We start from the raw sequence: 24,921 nt of genomic DNA on the forward strand, positions 1-24,921 counted from the left end.
ATATTAGAAGCGGCTCTTTGTAGCGTTGACCAAATAACGGTGTGTATATATATTTATAACTGAATCAAATGAAAGTAGACAACACTAACAAATGCAGGATTCAAATCCCAACACAATGGAAGAAAGTACAAGTACAAGTACAAGCACAAATGTATGCAATTAACAAGCTGGAAGGTCAACTGGAGGCAGCTCCAACGACTGCAATTCCCCTACTCCATTCTCCACCAAGAACGCCATGGCTAACCCCCAGGTGATATGCACATCCAAATGGCAATGCATGAGCCATACGCCAGGATTGTCAGCGACGAACCGGATCACGGCCCACCCATTGACCGGCACGGCCACCGTGTTCCTCATCGGCGGGTCAACGAGGTTGAACTTCTCGGCGTCCTTCTTGGGGTCGAAGTTCCCGAATCCTTCCCCCAGGATGTAGAAATCGTACCCATGGAGATGAATCGGGTGGTTCTCCGCTGCGAAGATGTTGGTCCCCTGCAACACCAGTTGCACGACCGATCCGTACTTCAGCTTGTACACCTTCGTGGCGGCGACCGGCTGCCAGAGACTGCGGCTGACGTTCCTCGCCGTGTAGTCGAACGGAACAGGGGGGGAAGCAGGGAAGTCGGCGGTGAAGACGCCTTGGATGCCGTTTTGGTGAGCTTGGAGGATGGAGAAAGTGGAAGGGAACACGAAGGAGACGTTGTTCATGCTGGCGGTGAACCGGGTATTGTTCGGCCCGCCGCATGTTTTCCCTCGAGGGCAATCGAAGAGCCCGAGGCCGACGGTGAAGAAGAGATCCTCGTCGATGTGGTCTGAGATTTTGACGGCGTTTAGGCTCTTGAGACCGGACGAGAAGGCGGTGGCTGCGCCGGTGTCGTTGTAAGCGGGGAGGGTGGGGAACATTGGTCGGACACCTTGACCGGGGGCGGGAGAGCAGCCGCAGTCGTACGTCATGATGGCCGTCGTGGTGGTGTTGTCAAAGGGGACGCCCTGGGCGCTGGAGTAGGCGCGGGCGGCGATGTAGTAGTCGGCGATCGCCTGGTCAGCGGCGACGAGAACGTCGGTTGTCTGGCCCGGCCCGATCATGAGGACGGAGGTCGTGAACGGCTTGGTGTAGGAGGCGTCGGCTCCGACGACCGTCATCTTGTGGTTGGCGATGGCGACGAACAACTCGGCATTGAGAGCAGCGTTGATGAACCGGAAGAGATTCGTCTCGCCGGCCTTCACAGGTATCGTTGTCGTCTCTGTTGTACATAAATAAATCTTTCAAGAACGAAAACATAAAATAATAACTTTTATTACTATCTACTAATAGTATGAGCATCACCTTTACTGGAGCAGTTGTAGAGATCTCCTGGTTGGCCATTAATGGTGAAGGCATCAGAGATATTTGGCGCTGCTCCGGTTCTCGTCGCCCGACGAACGACGTCGATCGGATTAGCATCCCACCACTCTCCTGTTCATCATCATCATCGAGGTAAAATTCATACATGCTTGTGTAATTTTGCGTATTAAAAATAATCAAGAATTTCTTAATAGATATAGTACTTAATTTTCTATTTGATTCTACCCACTAACACCGCATAACTGCCACCTCCCCTGTCCCACCTGCAATCTTTTCTCAGCTACCACCACAACCATCATATCATAATATCATAGAATAATTCCCACATCTTTAGTCGTAAATGCTCCAGGTGTTATCAATCTAACTCCAACCAATCCTTGATAAGATTGCACCTTTCTCATCATTTACGTGGACCCATCACTGGATGCGTGCTCATATAGAACAGGGGGTTCTATATATATTTCAACTTTATATGCATCTATTTGACATTCGCTGATGCTATTTAACGTGACATATGAAAAACATTTTGATAAAAAGAGAGATACCAAGAAGAATGGGGATTTCTCTAGCAGGCTTGGTGAATGGATAAGAAGTGTTCTCCTTGGGATAGATAATTAGAGCTCCATAAACAGTGGCCCTGAGCCAGGAACTATGTGCATGCCACCATAAGGTCCCCTCCTGGCCCTGGATAGTGAATCTATACTTATAACTTCCACCTGGCGTAATCGGACATTGCGTGACAAACTCCGGTCCATCGGCCCACGCTGTTCTCATCTGTCTCACCCCGTGCCTGTAAAAAAACAAAGGGAAAAAGTAATGGGAATTATTCGCTATCATTTCTCTTGTGGATCATTCAATCTCTTATCTCATTAGTTAGCCATGCACTTGTAGTTTCATGTACCAATGCATGGTGACATTGTATTTGGCTTTGTTCACTACATTGATCACAAGAGTGTCTCCATTTTTAACTTCTATGGTTGGCCCTGGGAATTGCCCATTCACTGTGATGATGTTGTGGGTCTTGCACAGCCTCTTCACTGGCGTTTCTTGGACCTAATACAATACATTCCAAATAAAAACAGCTTAGAAAATTCTAAACATAATATAATGTGAAAAGGATTGAAGAGATTAACATACAATAAATTCATGGTGTTGGACTTCAGCATTGATGCAAGAGAAGAGAAGAACAAAAGCTAAGAGAAGCCAAGAAGCCATGACAATGCCTGATGTGTCTCCTAGACTGTAAGTGCTTGTCGTGTTTGGAACTTCTAAATGGTAATGACACTGAGAGGGAGAGGGTTCCCTTATATATAGGTTAATTACAATGGACAGGGCTTAGGGCTGAAGGGTTGTTTTGAGGTTGGCAGATTAGGTTTTGATTTCTGACATATGGTCAAGCATTTTTTAGTGGCTTTCATTGTTCAACCCAAACTAAGTTGGTGCACCCACTAGACTATTAATTAAACAGAAATTTTCAACCATGCTTGTTCTACAAGTCTCCTCATGGATGAACTCCTAAAGGACAACACATCATGATAACCTTTGCTTTCCATGATTCATTCCTTCTCAGTATACTTAGTAGTTAATTTTTTTGCATGACACTTTTTAAAGAAAGTATATTTCTCATGACAACTTGGGAAGGGATCAATATTATTTATCTTTTTGACTATGATCAAGTTTAGAATGGCCAGTCCTTTTCATAAAATGGTGTTTGGTTAGAGTTGTTGGATTTACCTTGCAATAACAAAATGCTATTTTGACCAATGTTCCAGGAAGAAAGATGATATCAAGCTCAAAAAGTCTAAATTGAGGCTTAATTTCCACACCACATTTGCAGATATCTTCTAGAGGAAGAAACTTAGAGGAGGTGAGCTTGTTGTTACTTTGTTTGAGATATATATGATTAATTCTAAACTGCCAATCGACTTGGAAGCCAATCATCTTTGTTTGGCTTGTTATAAATGTGATTGATGTTGATTGTCCTAGTCAACAATAAAAATTTTGCAACACAAAGAAAAAGGAGATAACAGTAAAGAATTCTTTCATTCGCATTTCCTACAATAGTTTTTCCTACAATAGTTTTGAGACAATAAATTTTGAAGGTCAGACCTCTGATCTGAAGAGAAGGGGGAAAAAGATATAGAGAGATAAGGGCCATAATTAGTTATTCCTTAAAAAGTTTCCTTTGTACTGGCTCTTTGTATAACTTTAAAGTATCTACAAGTAAATTCCTTAGTTCTTCTAGCTTATTAAATAACTTTCTTGATTGCCTTCATGACATATCTCTCTCAATTGGAAGTTTTTCTCTGCATTACAGATGACCTGAAACTTCATGTCATATGAGAATAATCAATGAATTTAGATAGAAAAAATAAAAATAAGATAGATTAGGTAGCTCTTGCACTTAGGTCAATAAGCAAATGCATTGCTTGCAAATAACTTCTCAACTCTTGCTTCTTTCAAATCAGTCCATGATGTCGCCCTAACACAAAAGGTGTTCATTCTAGCTATGTAGTGCATTTAGTAATCTACAACAGCTAGTCTCCCACACAACAGCCACTATGGTAAACAGAAAAAAGAAGTTCCCTGATCTTAATCCACTAGAGGAAGTTTCTCCTTGCCCCAGATGTTTTCGTCTGTTTAAAGTAACCTGCTCTTGTCAAGAGCCAAATTTTTCAATGACAAAAAAGTAAGCAGAAGATATGCTTGGTAAGGAGAGGATTGGATTTAGGTACAAATTGCTGTTGAACACTCAAGGCATTTGACATTAAAGTACTCCATATATGTTTCACATGCATATGCTTCCTTGATGCTTGCTTAATAAGGGCTAGAATACCATGGAATTTAGCCAACAGATCAGATGGTGACATAATGACAGACATTAGTCGCTATAGATCCTTGTTGTCCATCATAGCTCAAGTTTTGTTCAGGTTTCCAAGCAGTCAAAAGAATGATAAGCCCAACCCCAACTTGGAAACAAGCAAAGCAAGGCATCATCTAACAGCACTGAAACATGAGTGCTTATGGAACTCTTAGCTCAAATGAGTCTACGGGAAATGCAACAGTGCACTTTCATCATATTTCTCAACTAGCAATTGTTAATTGTAGTTCAGATATTGTAGTCAAGGTAGATAATAATAATGTCAAAACTAGGTGGGGTTAGGAGGAGATGGTGAGAATAATAGCTTCTTCAGAGGGCTTCATCATTTGAAGAATTCAGAGTTGGAGTTAATATAATGGTTGTAGAATTGCAATTGTGTTTCTCTTCAAATTCATTGCTGATTGGAAAATCTCACAGATTTCCTATCAGCAAAACCAAGAAGATTTGTTTAATAAACATTAAAAGTATAAGGCCACGAAGCTTGGGGAGAATGTCCATTTTTTTTTCTTTTCATTTATTGTCTCTGTTGAAGTATAGATAGAATAACAAATGCTTAATTAGACATCAACTGCAGTCTAGTTCATCAATTCCTTTCTAAAAGGTCATTAATATATTCTTCTTTTACAAAAGGAAACACTAAAGGATTGGTTTAAGAGAAAGTTTCCAATAATTTCTAGCCTAAGTCCCGGAAAGATGAAGCTCATAGTGAATGGAGAACTGCTAAGTTGTTGTCATATTTTTGAAACAGAGCTCATCCACACCTTACTTTTGCCTCTCTATTTGATTAAAGGTGTCATTATTATCAAAAAAACACTCTAATTACTTGCCAAAGGGACTCCAAGAGTGGCAAAATAAGATCTTAATGCTATCTTTCCTTTACATATACTGATTGCTGATTTAGTTGTAGCCTTGTAGGCATTATCAGGCATTACAGCTATCATATGTACCTTTTCAATTTAAATTTTTTCTTAGTTTACATAGTTTCAAAGATTGAAAAGTATTAAATTACCATCTACTCCATCTTCACTTGGAGTTTAATTTTGTTCATAGGATAACTCAGTAAAGAAGGAAGTGATCTATATTTTGGGCCCAGGCCTATTAATTATTGGGATGGATTCATGAAGTTTTCCAGCCTGGGCCCCTAAGTGGTCAGTCCCTCAATGAATAACGTTCAATTAATGGGCTATCTTCTCACATCAGGCCTGTTGGCAGTTTTACCATAGCATTTACTCATTGTTTATATCTTTTATTTGAAGCTTTATTATTATTTTTTCCACGTCAAAATGAGAGAAATTAAACAGAAATAATTGCAGTTAAACCTCTAAATTATTGCCCTTTTTTTTACACACAGATTATTATTTACTTTTTGTAACGTTTTGAGCCCATTTAATAATATAAAATCTCTTAAATGTCAATTCCGGTAGTTGACCGTTATTTATTCGATTAAAAAATAAAATGGTTATTATGTTTTTTTAACTAATGCTGTTAAAGAGGTCAAGGTATTAAAAAAAAAAAATGAAATGGTCTACGTAGTCAATAGTTAAGGGTATAAAATAACTGACCCAAATTTATATTTAAATTTTACGAGCATTCTACAAAAGTAATAATTAATAATAGTTATTAGATGGAGAGAAAAAATAAATTAAGAGTTAATAAAATACATCATCATAATTTGTAATGGAATATTTGTAAATTACTTGTAAACATAATAGTGCTCGTCTTATCTTTTATCAGAAGAAAAAAGAAATAAAAATAAGCTGAAAATAAAATGATAATAATTTAAGGTCTAAATATGATTAACCTAAGTTTATATTAATGCATGTAAATTGAATAATTTTTTCATAAAGTAGAAGAAAAAAAATTAACAAATATAATGTGGAAAGATGTGTCATCATCATGTTAATTAAGATAATTATTAAATAGAGAAAGAAAAATTAAGAGTTAATAAGATTACCACTCATAATAGATGTAAAATATTTGTGAACATAGCAGTCCTCTCGTATTAGAATAGATAGTGGTTGACTCTAAGAGGTGGCAAACTCGTGAATTATTAGTTTTCTTCTGATAAGATGAAAAAATAGCTAAATCCCGTTGGCAAACTAACAATATTTATTGTGCTTTATCTCTCTCTCTCTCTCTCCCCCGGTAGAGCCGGACCACACGGCTGAATTTTACGTATGGATGCCTGCGGATCATCGAATAGAAAGATGCCACGCAAGGAAACTCACGTCATTTTCACTTTTCATTGGTCGATTTCACTGTTTTCAACAAACAACTCCCGCACCTTTAATAGTTCATCACAGTCCCTTCCACCTTTGATTCCATTTTATCTTAAACCAACCAACTCTGTTGTTAAACCACGTGGCAAATCCCTTTATTAATCCCACAATTATCGACTTCCTTAACCTTATCCGCGGAACATATTACCTTCATCTTCTCCTTCCTCCGCACTCCTCTTTTCTTATATAACCCTTGATCGCGATCGCAAGATTTCTTCCTCTTTTGAAGCTAATAATTTTTTTTTTCTTTCTCTCTTTAGAGATGATGGCCGCGGAGACCCACTTCGAAACCCTAGCCCTAGATGACGACGAGGGCGCCCCGTTCTCCGCCCGCCTCATCTCCACAGTCCACGCCCCGATCAACGGAGGAGATCCGCTCCTCCACCCGCCTCCCTCCCCTTCCTCCTCCTCTTCTTCTCCATCCTCCTCCCCCACCGCCTCCTCCGCCTCCTCCGCCGTCGGATTCGTGGCCTTCGAACCTCAAAACGGTAGCGTCTCTACCTCCGCCGCCGCCGCCGCGGCCGCTGTCGAGTACACAAAGATTACCGTCTCGGATCCCCAGAAGGAGAATGACCCCGGCGCTTCCATCGTCTCTGGCTCCGGCACTTACGTCTCCTACCTCATCACCTCCCGCTCCGCTGGCGGCGGTGGCGAGCACCGTGTCCGGCGGCGGTTCCGCGACGTGGTGGCCCTCGCCGATCGGCTGGCGGAGTCTTACCGCGGGTTCTTCATACCGACTCGGCCCGATAAGAGCGTGGTGGAGGGGCAGGTGATGCAGAAGCACGAGTTTGTAGAACAGCGGCGTGCGGAGATCCAAAGGTATTTGCGGCGGCTCGCGGCTCATCCGGCGATCGGACGAGGAGAGGAGCTGAAGGCGTTCTTGAGGACTCCCGGAAGGATGTCATTGCCAGCAACGGCGGCAGTGGCAACTGGGGCGGGGAATGTGGCAGTGCCGGCAAAGGGGGGAAGGGACTTCTTTAGGATGTTTAGGGAGCTGAAGCAGTCGGTGACGAACGATTGGGGTGGGGTGCGGCCGCTTGTGGTGGAAGAGGATAAGGAATTCCTGGAGAGGAAGGAGAAGGTGCAGGATTTGGAACAGCAACTCACCACTGCATCACAACATGTATGTTGTTCTGCTTCGTAGTTCTACTGCATTAATTAAGTGCTTATGCATATGTTGTAATGGTAATTAGAATGAAGGATATAATAACTCCAAAAATACTGTTTATGGGGAGATATTTTTGTCAAGAATTAAGCATCCCTAATAGAATTATTTCATCACGTCAAACAAGAACTTCAGGAAGATAGACAATTAGATACCAATGAAATAGTTGAAAATGAAAGGAGTGGACAATTACATGGGAGCAGATTTGAAGTGTCAGATGGGAAGGAGAGAATGAAACTAGGAGAAATGTACATGGAATCATTGAAGATGTACGAATGTAGTGCATGTGACCAAAATGTATGTTCTGTTCTATCCTTCAAAAGATATTGGCTTTCTTATAGCATTGAAAAAGCATTCCTAAAATTTCCACAAACTCATAAGCATATATTCATATTATCAATGATTTGCATGTCCATTTCATCTCTTACTCTATTGTCATGTGCAGGCGGAAGCACTAGTTAAGGCACAGCAGGATTTAGGAGAAACTATGGGTGAGTTTGGTTTGGCATTCATTAAACTGGGCAAGTTCGAGACTGCAGAGGCACTACTTAATTCTCAGAAGATTCGGGCTTCTGAAATTAAAAGTTTTGCTACTGCTGCTGTTAAAGCAAGCAGATTACAACGAGGATTAACCGCGCAAACAGCCAAGCATCTGGTACTTTTGGAAGTTTTGAAGCCTGATATCTTAACCTAAAGATAGTGGGTTCCTTAGGCGTGTTTCTAATTGCATGTGGAATGGATTTTCGCAGGATACTCTCCATGAATATATGGGGCTGCTGTTAGCTGTTCATGGCGCATTTGCCGAACGCTCAAGTGCTTTGTTGACCGTTCAAACTACTTTATCAGATTTGGCTTCCTTGCATTCAAGAGCAGAAAAATTTGAAGCTGCAGCCTCAAAATCTTTTGGTGGTGACAGGTCTAGATCCAGTAAAATACAAGAGTTGAAAGAAACAATAAGAGTCACAGAAGATGCTAAAAGTTGTGCACTTAGAGACTATGAGCACATCAAGGTAACATCTGCTCATTTTTAATGTTCTTGAAGCAGAAGTGACAATTACCATTTGTTCTACTACCTTATACAGTTGTTAGTCACTAACTAATTGGACCTTTTAACTGCTGCTTCTACTTGATGAAACTGCAAGTCTTCTTTTTATGAATATATGATGGAGATGACTTTTGATTGCATAAATATATCTAGAGAAGTTTGTTATAAATTTGGGTTCTATTTTCCTTGGGAATAAATAGATGAATTTGAGGCAGCCAGAATTTGTTATAGAGTAATTTCACTTGGTATTGACATCTACCTGTAGTATATTATTATGTGATTATGTTGTCTGCTGTATTCATTTGATGCAGCCAGAAACCTTTCAATCTTGTAAGTAGGATTCAGAAATTCTAAAAAATGTCCTATTTCCTTGCAAAGAATCTAAAATGATTCCAAAAAAAAAAAACTCCAATATACTTTTGTTCTGGAAATTTGGGATGAGTCTAATATAATTTAGTTGTGCCTGACACGCAGGAAAACAATAGGAATGAGCTTGATAGGCTTGACCGAGAAAGACATGGTGATTTTATAGCCATGCTTAAAGGGTTTGTAATAAATCAGGTATTATGCTTGTTCTGGTACTCTTTCAAGGTTCACATAAGTCTTGTAAAAACTTTTTTGTTCGCCATGCACCAGAAGTACTTTTAATATCTTCCTATGATGATGATCATGCTTGTACTTTCCTAGCTCTTTCTATGTTAGTTATGTAGAAGATAAAAAAGATGACCTGATTGGTTGTAAAATTAGCTTTGACATCTATGGGATCTTGCAAGCCAATGTTTTATTTTGCTTCAAATTGAATTACTCCATTGCTGGGGGATTTTTTGACATTTAACATTGATATGAAATCTTCATCAAAGAAGAGCATTAGTTGGCGGCTTGTAACACCTTAACACGACAGAGAACTTTTTCAACTGAATGATTTAAATCATAATAGGGAATAATTTCTTGATCAAAACTTTAGATCTGAAAGGACTGCAATGGCTGTTACAGGACAACTGTTTAATATCAGCATGACTTTTGTGTTGGATGAGAACAATCTAGGTTTCTTTCTGCTCATCAGGAGCAGTTTGACCTTTTCAATCTTATGCACATATCGTCATCTGGTCTCAGTTCTTGCTTTCTGCCAAGTAATAGGAGTCTCATTCTCTGATGGCATGCAGGTCGGATACTCGGAGAAGATTGCAAATGTTTGGGCAACGTTAGCAGAAGAAACAAGTGGATTTGCAAAGAAGAGCAATTAATGTAGCACTTGTAAAATTTTGAATATCAGACATCTTTTCTCTTTTTCTCCATTCATGCTTGTACATTAGCTTTGTGGGAAACATTTTCCCAATAAAAGCACCTGATCCTGGTAACGTGATCATTGTAGTCTTCGGAGTGATTTCTGTATATTTGTATCTCAATTATCAAGTGATTATTTTTCTTCTGGATCATTTGGTGATGGTAATACATATATATGCATAATGTTACTGGGTGAAATTTGCTCCCGTGAAGTAATGAAAGTAAGAGAAGCAGCTTTGTTGATGTCAGATTATCAGAAACATCAGACTGTTTAAACTAAATAAGCATGTCCTCCAAGTGTAAGGATTTTGAAATTTTTTGTAGCAGGGGTAAATGGTTCTGTCGCTAAATCTGTGCAGATTGCACTTTCAAGGACAATCTCATGAAACAATGACATTGTCATCATCCTCATTACAAGCGAAGTATATATATCTTCTGTAGATCTATAATTTGCACAAGAAGGGGACTCAGTGCGCGACTTGCTTAAAGCAAGTAAGATAACGAAATAGAAAAGAAAACAACGCCTTACCTTACGATTCTATACAGACACTTCAAAATGAATCCAGCGTAGCACAACAGTCAAAACAAAATGAATTAAAGAATCCTTAAAATCTTCTACTATTTAAGTTACTTAAAACTAATCGTTGGTTTTGGAAGCTGCAGCAAGCGAGCCACCTTCCTCACCCGAGCCCAGGCCACCGACCGAATCCGGCTTGATCTCTTCCAACTGCTGCAGCACTTGCTGCACCTCCGGCCGTGCCGCCGCCGATGGATCGACGCAATGCAATGCCAATTTCAAGGTGTTGAGCAATTCATCTCCTGTTGAGCCTGTCGTATCCCTCATGAGCTCCAGGTCAAACACCTCATTAGTCCACTCCTCCTTCACTATAGACGCCACCCACTGCGGCAAATCCATGCCGTTCATCGACTCCCCTGGCGACTTCCCGGTGAGGAGCTCGAGTATGATCACGCCGAGGCTGTACACGTCGGTCTTCGTGTTCGCCTTCTTGAGCTTCGAGAGCTCTGGAGCCCGGTAACCCAGCGCTCCGGCGGTGGCGATCACGTTGGAGTTTGCGGCGGTAGTCATGAGCCGCGACAGGCCGAAGTCGGCTATCTTGGCACTCGCGTCGTCGTCGAGTAGCACATTGCCACTCGTCAGATTGCCATGGACCATGTTCATGTCATTATGAAGGTAGGATAGTCCTCTAGTAACACCCTTAGCTATGTTCATCCTTGTTTGCCAATCTATAGGCGCGTCTGGTCCTCGAGCTACATCAACAAATATAGCATTAGAAATTTAGAATTAGAACGTAGTATTGTAGTAGCTAATACTAATGCTTTTGATCAGCTCACCATGTAGAAAAGCTGCAAGGCTTCCCTTCGGCATGAAATCAAACACCAGAAGCTTCTCTCCTTTAGGTCCCATGTAGTAAGCTCTGAGAGCCAATAAGTTCTGATGCCTAATTTTACCAAGAACATTGACCTCTGTCTCAAACTCCTTCTGCCCCTTTGTGATCTTCTCCCTCAGTCTCTTCACTGCTACTTCGCTGCCATCCTCCAGTGTTGCTTTGTACACTGTCCCATAAGTGCTCTTCCCCATGATCTCCGCGGTTGCGCACAAGAGATCGTCGGCAGTGAACGCCAATGGCCCGTCGAAATGCACCAACTTCCCCCCCGCATCCCCACCGGACTCGACTTCGGTCCCGGCCGCAGCCCCCGGTTTCTCGCCTCTTGCCATGGCCCCTACTTCTTTACTCTTTTGGGTCATACTAGTCCTTTTTCGGAGAAAGCAGCAGAGGACAGCACAACAGAGTACTAGAAGAAGTAGAAGGACTGCTCCAGAAGCAATGAGGATAATATCTCTTGTGATCAACTTGTGCCGGCTTTTTTGGTGAGGAGGATTCAGAGGAGGGGGAGAAGGACAAGGGAGTGAAGCACTATATCCACACAGTTGAATGTTTCCAATGAAGGAGCTTGAATTGAACTTTCGCGAGAGAAGAAGAGGCACTGGACCAGAGAGATTGTTATATGAAACATTGAAGGATGTTAGACTATTCAGATGATCTAAAGCCGCCGGGATTTCTCCGGTCAGGTTGTTCTCCGACAACTCCAGCTGCCAAAGAGTTGAGATGTTCCCAAGTGTCGCAGGGATATCTCCATAGAGTTGGTTGCTCCTCAACATAAGGACTGAAAGATTCTTGAGCCCATCAATGGCCTCTGGGATTTGGCTGTTAATTTGGTTCCTCGCAAGGTTTAGTTCTACCAAAGTGGACAAGTTGCAGAGTGAAGCAGGAAAGGTTCCATCTATGGAATTACTGGAAAGATCTAATTTTTGAAGCAACGGAAGTGATCCAAGTTCTCCAGGTATGCTTCCATTAAGGTGGTTGTGGCCAAGATAGATCTCCCTTAGCATTTGTAGCCTACTAAGGGAGGTGGGTATCTTGCCACTGATGGAGTTATCACCAAGATTAATGGACTCAAGAGCTTGTGTTAATCCCCAAGTATCAGGAATGGAACCAGAGAGATGATTGTGTTCGAGTGATAGAAAAGTAAGCGTAGGTGGATGGGTAATACTAGTGGGTATCTCACCAGAGAGGTTGTTGTAGCTAAGATTTAGCCTATAGAGCTTAGTGGAGTTTGCTATGGAATAAGGAATACTCCCTGTGAGCAAATTGTTACTGAGATCAATGGTCTGGAGGACAATACATTTACCTATCGACGGCGGTATCGAGCCGGAGAAGCGATTGTTGAAGAGATAGAGGCCTCTGAGATCCTTGAGGAACTGGAGAGCAGAAGGGATTTGGCCACCAATGGCATTGTCATGGAGACTTAGCTTTCTAAGAGCTTTGAGTTGCCCGACCTTCTCGGAGATGCGGCCGGAGAGCCCACGCCATGGGAGCTGGATCGCGATGACCTTACCCATGACGCATTTGATTCCGGCCCAATTGCCGGAGCACGCGCCGATGCCGGTGTCGTTCCAGCTCCTCAGAACTCCACGTGGGTCATCCAAAGCATGCTTGAATGCTTGGAGGCCTTGGTAATCCGCTTGGCTGATGATGATCCCATCCCATGCACGGCATGAAGCCAAGCTAAGGATGGCCAAGAAGAGAACTTTGCGGAAATGGCCAACTGGGTCTTTAATGGAGCTGCGATTCTTGCACCTCTTCCTGAACTCAAGTGGGTGTCCATCCATCTCCTTATCCTGAGAAGGAGGAGTGAAGGGAAGAGAAAGAGTGTTCAGAGTTTGAGATGGAGAAGAAGAAGAAGAAGAGTGCTCAGAGTTGGGATAAAGGAGAAGAGCTTTAGATAGATAAATTTTGTAAGGAAATGGAGTTATAGGGAGAGAAAAGTACTTCTAGATAGAGATAGATGGATAGATAGATTGCGAGAAAGCTATTTGAGTTGAAGCTAAACGGCTAGTTTTTTCGATCCCGGTGTTTGAAGAAATACCAGCGGTCGCCTCCCCCCTAACGGCTACTTTGGACGGGGCCCGCACCACTCGTTGAACCAGAGGATCGTGTGCGTTTCCTAGTTGTAGGAATTTCCCTCTTTGTTTTGCTTGGCAACAGGATATTGGCTTTGAATCAATTTCCTGCAACCGCTGCTGCAGGCGATCTTCTTCTTCCTCGTTTACGGCATCGGCAATAAATAGGCGGAGCCCAGAGATCGGAGTACACGGGAGCGTGAGTAAATACTTACACTGTTGTCTGTTTCAATGTTGTGCACGGGTCCTCTCTTCCAGTAAATATTTTAATTATTTTTCATCCCAAATAAACATATTTTAGTTACTATTATTTGATCAACATATTAGCTCATATATATATATATATATATATATATATATATATATATATATATAGATTGAATAATTATACAACTCTTTAAAATTTACTAAACTATTAACTTCAACGTTTACAGAAAGAATTAAACTCATAGCTTTTGTCACCGTAGAATCGACAGTGCGCTCAATCAACTTCTTCTTATATTTTAGGAGGTCACGAGGACCAAGGAACTAATAAAGTCAAGACATTTTATGGAGAAGACTGTAGCATAAAGTATGGCATATCTTTGTTTGTTTGTGGTGAGGGATCCATTGATGCTTGAGCCCTTTCGGTTTAGGGATGTTTGGGGCTTGGCAAAGCACGAGATGTTCGTCAGGTTTTCTTAGACTTCCATAACCTTCCCAGATTAATAAATAAACCTACTTGGCTTTTAACAGCCACTTGTTAAACAATATTTTATGAGCTTAAAACGATGCTAAGTACGAGAAGGTTGGAACTTAAACCCAGTTTGGAAGGAAGAAAAGAAACAAAATAAACAACAGTAATAACAACATGATAGCAGTTTAGGTGGTAGTGCTTGTTTTTGTACCTGAATCGCACCTCCCGTCTTCAAGCTTTCTTTTCGTTACAGTGGAAACTTTACCTTCTTCCTTCGGTTGAAACGTCTCCTCGGAGACACTAGCTAAAAGGTAAAGATCCAATTCACCATTGTCGTCTAAATGATCACTAAGTATTCAGAGGACAAGAAAGAAAAAGTTTTCCATGATCTCATCTCTCATTACTATGGCCCGCAGCTTGCAATGCAGAGGCCATCTGCTGTTCTTTTAACGCCTTAAGTCCTTTCAGGTGCCTTGTTCTCTTGATCCTCCAATGGATTCCTGTGGACCTTTACTTGCAGTGGTCTACCTATATGAAGAACCAAACGGGTACCTGAAACATTAGCCAAAGTGCAGCTGCGAAGAATTTTGCCAAACAAGTGCAGGAGAGCAAAAGATGTAGCAAATCATGAAGCCAATTTATAGATTCATGATATGGAAGGAATCACCTAAAAGCAGCATGCAAGCATATTCTTTGCATCATATCTGTGGTGATAACCACCACCTGGAGCAGAGAGCATGATAACTACTAAATGTTAGAGAGGATTTACACTGGCAAAGACATGTATTGGAACTGCCATTATGGAACATATCAAATAGCTACAACTTTCTTGAAAGGTTTAGAGACAGGGATTAGAATTAGTTTGAGTCAGACAAAGAGCTGCAATGCTAGCTGCAGTTGAGAAAAAACAAGAATCGCTAAGAAAAATCACGAGTTATACTTCCTATAGCATACTACATTTTTTGGGGTGAGAACATCTTTACGCTGAGAAAAGAATATTTTAGATCATCGAACAAAGATGAGTTATAAGTTGAAAAATATGAAATATCGTACTATCATGTTGTGAGCATACAATGGGGAATTAATATTAATAAACAGGTGGCACAATCATCTGTTTCTGCTAATTGGTCGTGGCCCCACGGTAATACCTGCATGTCACAATTAGTTGCAAATATTACTCGTTATCATCTCTAGTCTTGACTTTCTTTGTTAGCCTCATTTTTAAATCTTAATTTAAGTATTTTAAATTAGACTAAAAAAAATATAATAGTATTTGGCGGTGGACTAGACCAAAGTGTAATTATTACTTTTAATATAATGTAAAAAAAATTATTAATTCTTTTTAAAAATAAAATTTATAGATATAATTAATGGATCAAAATACTCTTTGACTTTAATGATAAAAATAATAAATTTAAATCATGTCAAAGATTAAATTAAAATCAACTTGATTATGTTTTATTTAGTTTATTATTAGAGAGTGAACTTAGGAATAAAAAAGATAATAAGAAGTTTGATTATTGAACTGCTAAGGGCCCTGACCACGTTCAGAGATCCTCCCTAAAGTCAAAGCAAACGATGGTTGATCGTCCATGGACTTCCCTTTAAATAGAAAAAGCATTCGCTTACTTTTATTTACACATACCCTGCATCTCAATGCCTTGTTCATCCAGTTTGCGTTTCCTTTTTTTTTTTTCATCTTGGAGCAAAGCCTGTAAGGCTTAGTTTCATTAGGAAACATCCCCAACCTCCACCAACAAGCAGATGTACTGTACATCACTAGTATATACAACAGCCCTAAACAAATCACAAAAGAAAACAGAGATCTACCAAAAGAAAGTGAGAAGAGAATCAGCTCACAACCTATACAACCAGAAGCAAAAGGAGATAATCTCAACTGCCACAACAGATGGCAAGAGACAAAATATGAAAGATATGCACACACACTACCTGTGAACATCTTATATGGAGCTCTCTACAAAGTAACAAAAAGTTCTTTGACTAAGATATAAACATTTTCAAAGCTATACAATATAGAAGCTATGTCAAGTCTTTAGATACTCATAGAGCTCCTAGGAGAATGCTGATCCTGAAAGTCCAATAATACACATTAAGCGCATATTACAGCTCAAGACCTACAAATACTCTGTTATTCATAGGTTATGATCGATGCGGACAATAAAAAGTAGAACGATTGTGTCCTAAATCTTACACCAAATGATGGGTCTCAAGATAAAGAGTAATAAGATACTTCCATAGTTCAACAAACCCGAGTCAATTAAATTTAGAACAAACTGAAAATAGCAGCGAAAACTTTTGTATTGCACTAGAACCAACATACAATAGTAGAAAAGATTGAAAACCTAATTTCATGTCAATGATCAAGAAACTAAATAACTGATCACAGGTCCCAAAAGAAAAGCAGGAATTAACCTTGGATTTTGCAACTAAACAACTATGCAGATCTACAGTAATACGATAATTGCATTTGGAGAGAAGTTTAAACATAACAACCTGAACTAGAAGTATTCCGTAATCCTCTGATCATAAATTCATGAAAACAAAAAGGATAAGATAGACTATTGCCAATTTATAATCCAATTTCAAGAATTTATGGCAATTGATTGTAGATACAAAAAGAGAATGTAAGAACCAACAGACAAATATAAACATCAAATATTTTCACAAGATTTATCAGATCTCTAAAGGAAAAACAATCAACAAGCAAACCGATTCACCTTCGTCAAGGGATTCATCTGAAGCACAGCATTAACCATTTCTAGTAAACAAAATTATGATATGAGATATTACATCAGGACTATTCTTCCAGTTCTATGAGATAAGAAATACTAATAGCAATCCATCAACCAAAATTTGTTACAATCTGTATAAATATTATTGTATAACATGAGATCAGAGTAAAACAAACCCTAGATCAAAGAATCTTTTCCACGCCCAACCTCTGATCATATGCGTAAAGCACCGGTGGTCCCTGCGCCCCCAAGGAAGGAGAGCAACCCAGCCGTCGCTCCCCCGGCGGCCTCCGGCTCATCGAGAAAGAGATCCTCCGGCATCCGAAACGCCCCATGGGCGCATACGATAACAGCGCCGACTGTTAGAGCAGAGATTATGAGCGATCCGACGGAGGTGAGGAAGACGACGAGGAGGGAGACGAGAACGAGGCCGCCTAGGGTTTCACGATCGGAGAAGGCGCGGCCGAAGAGGACGAGGGAAGACTCGGATGGGCGGAGGAGGTAGAGGAAGCACCAGGCGGCGAGGAGGGTAAGGAGGACGAGGAGGGAAACAGGGTGGGCGAGGAGGGAGACGGCTAGGGCTACGGCGAGGAAGGCTGCGTAGTTGACGCGGAAATAGGCGAGGTTCTTGCGGAGGCGGGAGGTAGCGTCCGCGAGGGATTCCGGGCGGGAAAAAGCGGAGCGGTCGAGGAGCTCTGTCCAGGGCCGGCGGTCGGAGAGGGAGCGGCGTATCGAGTCAGAGAGGCGGGAGAGGAAGAGGCGGACGGCAGGTGTGGAATTTGGATCTGCGGCGGCGGCGGAGGAGGGCGGAGAGGCCGCAGGAGTGGGGTTGGAGACGGGGAGGAGAGGAGGCGAGGAGGCGGAGGACATCATTCTGGGGAGGAAGAAGGAGGAGAGAGAGAGAGAGAGGCAGATCTGAAGGATATTTTTGAGAAGAAGAGGGGGTTTGTTGTAAAATTTAAAGGTTGAAGAAATTTATCGCGTTACATACATCGTTGCCAAAGGAGGGGGACGGGAGGGGAGGACGGGAGGTGGCGAGAAGGTGCGGGTGGAAGAGGCGAAGACGTGTTACTTCGGAACGGGTTTTTAGTAAAATAATTCTGCTTCTAAAACTAATTGGAAGAATAAATAAGTAATAAGTTGGCGCGTAAACAGAGCGCACAACTGACTTCCTACCTCGGAAAGTCACCACTTTCTCTAAATTACAGTTTTTAACACAGAATTTGCATTCCAGAAAATGTCAAGGTTTGAAAAGTAAACTTTGACTCTGTATTCCTATTTCAAATTTGAGATTTCGTGTATATTCTACAAAACCATTGTTTTTGCACTTCGAATCTGACCCAAAAGCTAATCAAATATGACTTCAGGATCTGAACCCAAAATGATCACGCCAAGTCTGCAATTATGTAGGTCGACAAATATTAGGCATCAGAACAAATCCAAAGTTAAGTTCAGCAAATACAAGCAACTTGGAAGAAATGCTTCTTAGATACCACTAGATAATGCCAGAATGACATCCAATATAAAAGCAGAAAAGATACCAATGCATACACCGATGTATTGAAGTATCTGAATAATAAAGATGAGTGAAATCATTTGTTAACAGGGACCAAAACAAAAGGCTTCTCAGAATTCAGAATCATTCTCTCAAAAGACCGAAGCCTTTGTAACCACAAAGACGCAGTGTACAATGAAGAAGCAAAGATCACAAGCAGTTTACGAACCGTTATTTTTCCTTGGAGAAGGTTAGCCAAGGAGAAAGAAAATATAGAAGATAACCAGAAAAAAAGAAAAGATAGAAGATAACCAGACTGATGCTATTCTGCCAAAGTAACCAGAATTTCATCAGTAGTGTTAAATGCACCTACTATCTGCTCTGATGGTTAGACAGCTAAGCTGAATAGCACAATAAAATTCCCCAGTTTCAGCTACAGTTTAATGAGTGGAACAATAGAAAGGTTGAAGATAGCCTCTATAAGACTTCATCCAGGACTTGTCATAAAAACCTAGAAAGTAGTGCCGTTCCATCCGAAGTATGAACCCTGCATAATCCATATAAATGATTCATCAGTAATTTCAATCTGCACGAAATAAAAGAAACACAAATGTATCTGGAAGGAGGTACTTAATATCCAAGTAATACTTGACAAAGAGGGAAGTCAGAGTTAAAAAGATGACGAGACTTTAAACAACAAATAGTTCTTTACATGATCTATTGCTGATGTAAAGCATGCATGCACTGAGCATATTCTTGTGTCTGATGGGCCTAAAAAAAGAAAATTGCAATGAGAAGAACTGGATGACCAATAAAGAGCCATCAAAGGGCTTTACAGGAGAAGTTGAAGTGGCTTGCCTTTGAGTCATGAAACTTGAGGTAGAAACGCGACTTGGGAACAGACAGTTTAGTCTCAAGAATGGTAGCAATTCCAGCACTCAGCTTCTTGTTAACATCAGGATTTAGTCCTCCAATGGAAACCAACTCACCATATGCTGCAGGCTGCTGGGTCCCTCCAAATGCCATAGGTATTGACCCCTTGAGGACGACCATAACATACTATAAAAAGGAAAGAATAAGCATTCCAGCTCCACACTCGGCAATGAAAATCGAAATTAGTAGAGATGAATAAATAGTACTTCCAGCGAATTGATAACTTCCATGATAGCATTTTTTTCGAACAGGTAACTAAAAATGATAAAAGTAGCAGCTGTTGAAGGTAATACTTTACCTTATAGCATTGTGCAGTCTATCTTAAACTTAAAAGGTAGCAGTGATAACGTCATATATTATAATTTAAAGCCATAAGGAAAGTTATAAATTATGAAGCAAGCTGATGCAGATGTAAATTAGATTTTTAGAATGTATCAGACAGATAGAACACAACATTCAGTTTTAAAATAATAATAATAAAACACCTTCTTTGAGATTGATATTTAAGTTAAATGTAGGAATTAGTGCTAACTAGTTCATATCATAGCCAAAATGATGTTTCATAAAGATAAAATAAAATAAACCAGCAGAAAAGGGACTGACACAGCTAAACCCTGGCAGGATACAGTCACACAGGTTTAGAAACTATTAGGCTCAACAAGTAATTGATGATCAATAGAATAAGTTCTCTCGTCGCAGTATGATGTATTATACAGCAAATGATGTCTACTCTAATTGGACCAAAGGGGAAAGAACAAATACAACAACATGCAAGAGATCAAACAGGATTATCTAGTAATAGAAATATTGAAGCAATATTACATGATCTTGCTGTAATTAAGTAGTCCATCATTGGCAATTTACTTAAATATAAGCATAACAAAAGAAGCATAAGCATACAAGAGACAACAATAAGAGGAAAATGGATGAGTGAAAGGTGCCATGGAGTGGGAAATATTATCAAAATATTAACATGTCGATAATCAAATTGAAAACACTAAGAGCCAAGAAACATAACAGAATTTGGTTCGAACACAATACCAGGTTAACGGATGGTTGAATACCTTATCTTAACTCTTGCTAATGTAGAGTAATCTTCAAAATTTACGCTAGTAGAGCAGTTTACGAGATACTGTTTATAACAATTGCCAAGCCAATAAATCTAACACAAACGAAGCGAAACAATGAGGATGGGGCCACCAAGTAGAACAGAGGATAATTTGCCTACAAAAAAATATATGTGGGGACTGGAGAGACATAATGTGAAGTACTATTTTAAATAATTATAAGAGAAGAGCGGAAAACTTGTAGTATTTCGCATATATAATACTTCCAATTATATAGTTCTTCATCTGTATACGCATTCTGCAAGTATCCTTGATCATGCAACACAAGTCAGTTACAATAAACAAATGTTTCAAAATTGTTCAATATTACTAGTTTCTTTTAACAATTCGAGTTGGTAAGCAAATAGATAAAGATTAATAAAAACAAGTAAATAGAGGACATGGAATATAAGATTGCAATAGAAAAATAAAAACAAACAAGAAAAAAGGGAAAAGCCATTCGAACTGAGTCTACCTCCCACAAAGAGATCAAAATTCACATAATAGGCTAAGACCCAACAAAGAATGAACGGAAAGAGGCGGATAAGATAAGAGCATGGAGCGAGCTAAATTATGAGAAAAAAAAAGAAGGGGTAAAATGGAAACCGACAGCTTCCGGCTTGCCGATGAGCATCGCGACTGTCTTGGTGGCCTCGGAGAGGATGGCGGAGGTGTCCACTCCATCGAGGCTTACGTTAGTGGAGATGTTGAGGCACGGCATCTCTCTCTCTCTCTCTCTCTCTCTCTCTCTCTCTCTCTCTCTCACTTCTTTGTCTCCTTTTTATTCGAGCAAGTGGAACCCAAAACCCTCGGCACTCTTGGCTCTCGCCTCTTCTCACAGCTTCTTCCCCCAGTACAGCGATAAAAATTAACAGGGAATTTTCTGATTCAGCCCTCAAATAGACCGTGAATTATCATTAGGCCCACAAATGGCCCGAAAACGACCTGGGTACGGGCCAAGAAAGTCTGGGCTGTGGGCCCACAAGACTGAGTCCATTGGAAGAGCCCAAGTATAATTCTTTCATCTACTCCCAATGATTGCGCAGTTAATATTTTATAACGGAAAACGGGAATCGACAACACGCCAAATATAGTACAGGCAGACTCTTTTTGTTTAATATTCATTTAATAGTCATTTCAAATTCTTTATCCTGGTATACCATAATACCACGGCACAAGCCCAGGGGGCGGGGGGGAGTGACTTTATTAACGAAGTTCGAAAATTTCAGCGTCTTTTAAGAATCTCTGTATACAAGTTAGTCATTGCACCATTGGCATTTTGATACTTAAATTTGTACATAAAGTATAATTAACTATCGAATAAGTTAGTCTAAATTTTAAAACCACTTGGCAAGCTTGCACAAAAAACACCTACTCCACCCAATCAAGCTATGAGTTCTGGGAACATAGCCTCGTTAATGTTTTATATGGTATGTTCCCAGTGTCTTCAATAATTTGTTCTCAGAACAAACATACAAGCTCCTAAAAATAATAATTAACTTGTTGACACTAAGAACATATAATTCTCTCGTGTATGGTAAAACAAAAACTAAAATTATAAATAATTTAAACTAACTGTTAAAATAATAATAATATTATTAAAGTAGTATTAAGTATATAAAAAAGTTCTGGCACAGGCTGTTTTGGTGATTTAAGTGAATTATATACTTTTTGAACCTCCAGGGGACAATAGCAAGCTGTGTTGACTGGTCAACCGAGAGTAACCGTATAGCAACAGTAATAAGCTGTGCTGACTGGTCAACTAAATAAATCCATCAATCACGGTATCCAGTGAAAAAGAAGATAAAGAGCAGTAACACAAGAAGCACACATCTCTGTCTCTGTCTCTCTCTCTCTCTCTCTCGCTCCACCTTTGGTCGTGATGCCCACTTCCCACCGCTACAAGTTTCTGGTCCGAGTACACCTTTTTGTCTTTCTCGTCGATCGAAGCCCAACATCATCATCCTCTACCGTCCATTTCATGATAAGGAAGAATCTCAGAGGGGGGGTATATACAAATAAGGAATTTTAAAGGGGTAGAAGTGCAAAGAATGTAAATTTTCACCGCCGTAAAATCACGAGAATGCCATCGAATACGTCGCCAGTCTCGCTTTCATCATCTTTCTCACACTCCTGCTGCATCCTGACTTCCTCGCCCATACCTACCTCTGCTTGCTCTCTCCGCGTTATTTCCCATCGTCTTTTATATCTCCCTCAACCACTCGTAGCCTCCCTTTGCCTTATAGAAGATTAGAGAAGCCGCGTTCTTTAATCTTTCCCCTTCCTCTTTCTATCTCGATCAAAATCGCAACCCTAGCTCCATTTAAGCACTAATGGCGGCCGCCGGAGACGGCAACTGAAGCTTTGCTTGGAGAGTGTTGCGGTGGAAATTAATAGATGGCGGAGAACGGTGAAGAGAAGCTGATCGCTGCCGTCCGGCACATAGCGAAGACGCTGGGCAGGACGGATACCATGGCGGATGACATCCTTCAGATCTTCTCCTCCTTCGACGGGCGATTCTCCCTCGAGAAGCTCGCTGATAAGCGGGACGATGCCACCGGGGGCGGTGACGAGCACCTCCCACCGTTGACTTCGATCGAGCGGACTCTGCGAACTCTTGACCGTCAGATCTCCCACTTCGTCTCTTCCGATCGTCTGATCTGGTCCGACTCCGCCGACGCTAGCGCCTTCCTCGAGGCGGTGGACGACCTCCTTGCCACTATCCACGAGGTCGACTCGTCGCCCTCGCCGCCGGCGAAGAAGCAGCTCCTCGACCGCGCCGATGAGCTCCTCCAGCGTTGTATGCTGCGGCTGGAGGATGAGTTCCGATCGCTGATCGAGCAGCCGAACTCGGCGGCGGTGGCGCCGCCGTTGGACTCAGACGGGGACGACACCGATGCGGAGGAAGACGACGACGATGACGACGACGGAGACCGGATCCCGATCGCGAAGCCGGTGACGGACTACGACCTCGTGATCGAGAGTCTCCCGCCCGGGTCCATCTCCGATCTCCACTCGATCGCCTCTCGCATGGCCGCCGCTGGCTTCGGCCGCGAGTGCGCCGAGACCTATGCCGCCGCCCGCCGTAGCTTCATCGACGAGAGCGTCGCCCGTCTCGGGCTTCGCCCCCGCACCGCCGAGGAGATCCAGTCCACCCCATGGGATAACCTCGATCACGACATCTCCCGCTGGATCCGCGCCTTCGTCATGGTCTTCCGCATACTGATCCCCAGCGAGCGTCGTCTCTGCGATCGCATCTTCTCCGACGACCTCTCCCCCTTCTCCGAGCTCGCCTTTGCCGCCGCCTGCCGCGCTCCGGCTCTCCACCTCCTCTCCTTCGCTGACGCCGTCGCCGCCGCTAGCCGCGCGCCGGAGCGGCTTTTCCGCGTCGTTGACATGTACGAGTCCGTCCGCGATCTCCTCGCCGATCTCGACCCCTTCTTCTCCGACCACGTCGCCGCCGTCCACAAAGCCCTAGGCGCCTCCATCCGCGGGATCTTCATGGAACTGGAGAACCTAATCCGCCGCGACCCAGCCCGGGGCACCGTACCGGGCGGCGGACTCCATCCGATAACCCGCTACGTCATGAACTACCTCCGCGCCGCCTGCGCCTCACGGCAAACACTAGAGCAAGTCATGGAAGACGACTCCGCCGCCGTCGATCCCGACCGTCCATCCTCATCCCTCGCCGTCCAGATCGCGTGGATCATGGACGTCCTTCAAACGAATCTCGAATCCAAATCCAAGATGTACCCGGACCCGTCTCTCAGCTGCATCTTCTTGATGAACAATGGAAGGTACACCATCCAAAAAGTCAGAGACAGCGAGCTCGGACTACTACTCGGCGAGGAGTGGATCAGACGGCTGATGGCAAAAGTGCGGCGATGGGGCGGCGACTACCAGCGCGGCACGTGGGGGAAGGTCGTTGCGGTACTCCAGACCGGCAGCAGTGGCAGCGGTTCAGTGACGGGGAAGATAATGCGTGAAAGGCTAAGGATGTTTAATAATTACTTAGAAGAGATTTCCCGAGTGCAGGCTGGATGGGTCGCGGCCGACCCGCAGCTGCAGACGGAGCTCAGGGTGAGCGTCTTGGAGATGGTGCTGCCGGCGTATAGAAATTTCCTCGCCAGGATGCGGGGCATGGCCGACTCCGGCCGCGACAAATACTTGAAGTACTCACCGGAGGAGGTAGAGGCGAGGATAGATGAGTTGTTTGAAGGAATGGGTAAGAGATCAGATAAAGGATAGGTGCTATTCCCAATTTGAGATGTATAATTCTGCTGTTGGTCGTTGTTGTCTATGAGGTGGTGGTTTTGTTAATTAGCTGATTTGTATCAATGGTAGCTGTTGTAATATTTGGCTCCTCTGCTACTCAAAAGTATATCAGATGATGAAGTTATTTCTACTAGCCTTCACAAGTTCCAGTAGGGCTTTCTCCGCAAGATTATACTTAGTTTCAACTTTGTTAAACATCATTT

At 42.1% G+C, this 24,921-nt stretch overlaps 6 protein-coding genes across 7 annotated transcripts; 2 read left to right on the top strand and 4 right to left on the bottom strand.

The window, feature by feature from the left end:
* Positions 1-25: 25 nt before the first annotated feature.
* On the bottom strand, positions 26-2,608 carry LOC140775438 (laccase-3-like). The gene is made up of 5 exons (XM_073118725.1): positions 2,480-2,608; positions 2,244-2,395; positions 1,888-2,132; positions 1,325-1,453; positions 26-1,241 (listed from the first exon to the last, which is right to left on the bottom strand). The coding sequence occupies exons 1-5, from the start codon at positions 2,555-2,557 to the stop codon at positions 160-162; spliced, it is 1,686 nt and encodes a 561-aa protein (XP_072974826.1). The 5' UTR covers positions 2,558-2,608; the 3' UTR covers positions 26-159.
* Positions 2,609-6,719: 4,111 nt separating this feature from the next.
* On the top strand, positions 6,720-10,148 carry LOC140775440 (sorting nexin 2B-like). The gene is made up of 5 exons (XM_073118728.1): positions 6,720-7,625; positions 8,113-8,322; positions 8,417-8,677; positions 9,187-9,273; positions 9,876-10,148. Exons 1-5 carry the CDS (start codon positions 6,765-6,767, stop codon positions 9,954-9,956), a joined length of 1,500 nt encoding a protein of 499 aa, XP_072974829.1. The 5' UTR covers positions 6,720-6,764; the 3' UTR covers positions 9,957-10,148.
* Positions 10,149-10,312: 164 nt separating this feature from the next.
* Positions 10,313-16,770, bottom strand: LOC140775434 (probably inactive leucine-rich repeat receptor-like protein kinase IMK2). Its single transcript, XM_073118722.1, has 3 exons — positions 14,368-16,770; positions 11,350-13,198; positions 10,313-11,265 (listed from the first exon to the last, which is right to left on the bottom strand). Exons 2-3 carry the CDS (start codon positions 13,187-13,189, stop codon positions 10,634-10,636), a joined length of 2,472 nt encoding a protein of 823 aa, XP_072974823.1. The 5' UTR covers positions 13,190-13,198; positions 14,368-16,770; the 3' UTR covers positions 10,313-10,633.
* Positions 16,771-16,907: 137 nt separating this feature from the next.
* On the bottom strand, positions 16,908-18,035 carry LOC140775444 (PRA1 family protein B1-like). Its single transcript, XM_073118735.1, has one exon. It carries the CDS (start codon positions 17,780-17,782, stop codon positions 17,123-17,125), a length of 660 nt encoding a protein of 219 aa, XP_072974836.1. The 5' UTR covers positions 17,783-18,035; the 3' UTR covers positions 16,908-17,122.
* Positions 18,036-18,445: 410 nt separating this feature from the next.
* Positions 18,446-21,290, bottom strand: LOC140775446 (uncharacterized). Of its 2 annotated transcripts, XM_073118736.1 has the most exons (4): positions 21,054-21,290; positions 19,263-19,463; positions 19,117-19,175; positions 18,446-18,951 (listed from the first exon to the last, which is right to left on the bottom strand). In XM_073118736.1, the coding sequence occupies exons 1-3, from the start codon at positions 21,162-21,164 to the stop codon at positions 19,122-19,124; spliced, it is 366 nt and encodes a 121-aa protein (XP_072974837.1). In that variant the 5' UTR covers positions 21,165-21,290; the 3' UTR covers positions 18,446-18,951; positions 19,117-19,121. The 2 variants fall into 2 exon arrangements, with proteins under 2 accessions (XP_072974837.1, XP_072974838.1); XM_073118737.1 differs by lacking the exon at positions 19,117-19,175.
* Positions 21,291-22,578: 1,288 nt separating this feature from the next.
* On the top strand, positions 22,579-24,851 carry LOC140775437 (exocyst complex component EXO70B1-like). Its single transcript, XM_073118724.1, has one exon. It carries the CDS (start codon positions 22,841-22,843, stop codon positions 24,689-24,691), a length of 1,851 nt encoding a protein of 616 aa, XP_072974825.1. The 5' UTR covers positions 22,579-22,840; the 3' UTR covers positions 24,692-24,851.
* The last annotated feature ends 70 nt before the right edge of the window (positions 24,852-24,921 follow it).

Source organism: Typha angustifolia, chromosome 14 (assembly GCF_048772165.1).
Source record: "Typha angustifolia cultivar Huaian chromosome 14, ASM4877216v1, whole genome shotgun sequence".
NCBI classification, from domain to species: Eukaryota; Viridiplantae; Streptophyta; class Magnoliopsida; order Poales; family Typhaceae; genus Typha; species Typha angustifolia.

What these genes read in the sequence shown, in the direction of transcription:
- LOC140775444 (XM_073118735.1), bottom strand. Translation starts at nt 17,782, where the DNA reads ATGATGTCCTCCGCCTCCTCGCCTCCTCTCCTCCCCGTCTCCAACCCC.
- LOC140775437 (XM_073118724.1), top strand. Translation starts at nt 22,841, where the DNA reads ATGGCGGAGAACGGTGAAGAGAAGCTGATCGCTGCCGTCCGGCACATA.
- LOC140775446 (XM_073118736.1), bottom strand. Translation starts at nt 21,164, where the DNA reads ATGCCGTGCCTCAACATCTCCACTAACGTAAGCCTCGATGGAGTGGAC. An exon ending in TCATCGGCAAGCCGGAAGCT is followed by an intron (nt 19,464 to 21,053) that starts GTCGGTTTCCAT and finishes TCCTTTTTATAG; the next exon opens with TATGTTATGGTCGTCCTCAA. An exon ending in TCAAGTTTCATGACTCAAAG is followed by an intron (nt 19,176 to 19,262) that starts GCAAGCCACTTC and finishes TTCTTTTTTTAG; the next exon opens with GCCCATCAGACACAAGAATA.
- LOC140775438 (XM_073118725.1), bottom strand. Translation starts at nt 2,557, where the DNA reads ATGGCTTCTTGGCTTCTCTTAGCTTTTGTTCTTCTCTTCTCTTGCATC. An exon ending in TCCAACACCATGAATTTATT is followed by an intron (nt 2,396 to 2,479) that starts GTATGTTAATCT and finishes GTATTGTATTAG; the next exon opens with GTCCAAGAAACGCCAGTGAA. An exon ending in TACAATGTCACCATGCATTG is followed by an intron (nt 2,133 to 2,243) that starts GTACATGAAACT and finishes GTTTTTTTACAG; the next exon opens with GCACGGGGTGAGACAGATGA.
- LOC140775434 (XM_073118722.1), bottom strand. Translation starts at nt 13,189, where the DNA reads ATGGATGGACACCCACTTGAGTTCAGGAAGAGGTGCAAGAATCGCAGC. An exon ending in CCTTGCAGCTTTTCTACATG is followed by an intron (nt 11,266 to 11,349) that starts GTGAGCTGATCA and finishes TTGTTGATGTAG; the next exon opens with CTCGAGGACCAGACGCGCCT.
- LOC140775440 (XM_073118728.1), top strand. Translation starts at nt 6,765, where the DNA reads ATGATGGCCGCGGAGACCCACTTCGAAACCCTAGCCCTAGATGACGAC. An exon ending in CGCAAACAGCCAAGCATCTG is followed by an intron (nt 8,323 to 8,416) that starts GTACTTTTGGAA and finishes GGATTTTCGCAG; the next exon opens with GATACTCTCCATGAATATAT. An exon ending in AAGGGTTTGTAATAAATCAG is followed by an intron (nt 9,274 to 9,875) that starts GTATTATGCTTG and finishes GATGGCATGCAG; the next exon opens with GTCGGATACTCGGAGAAGAT.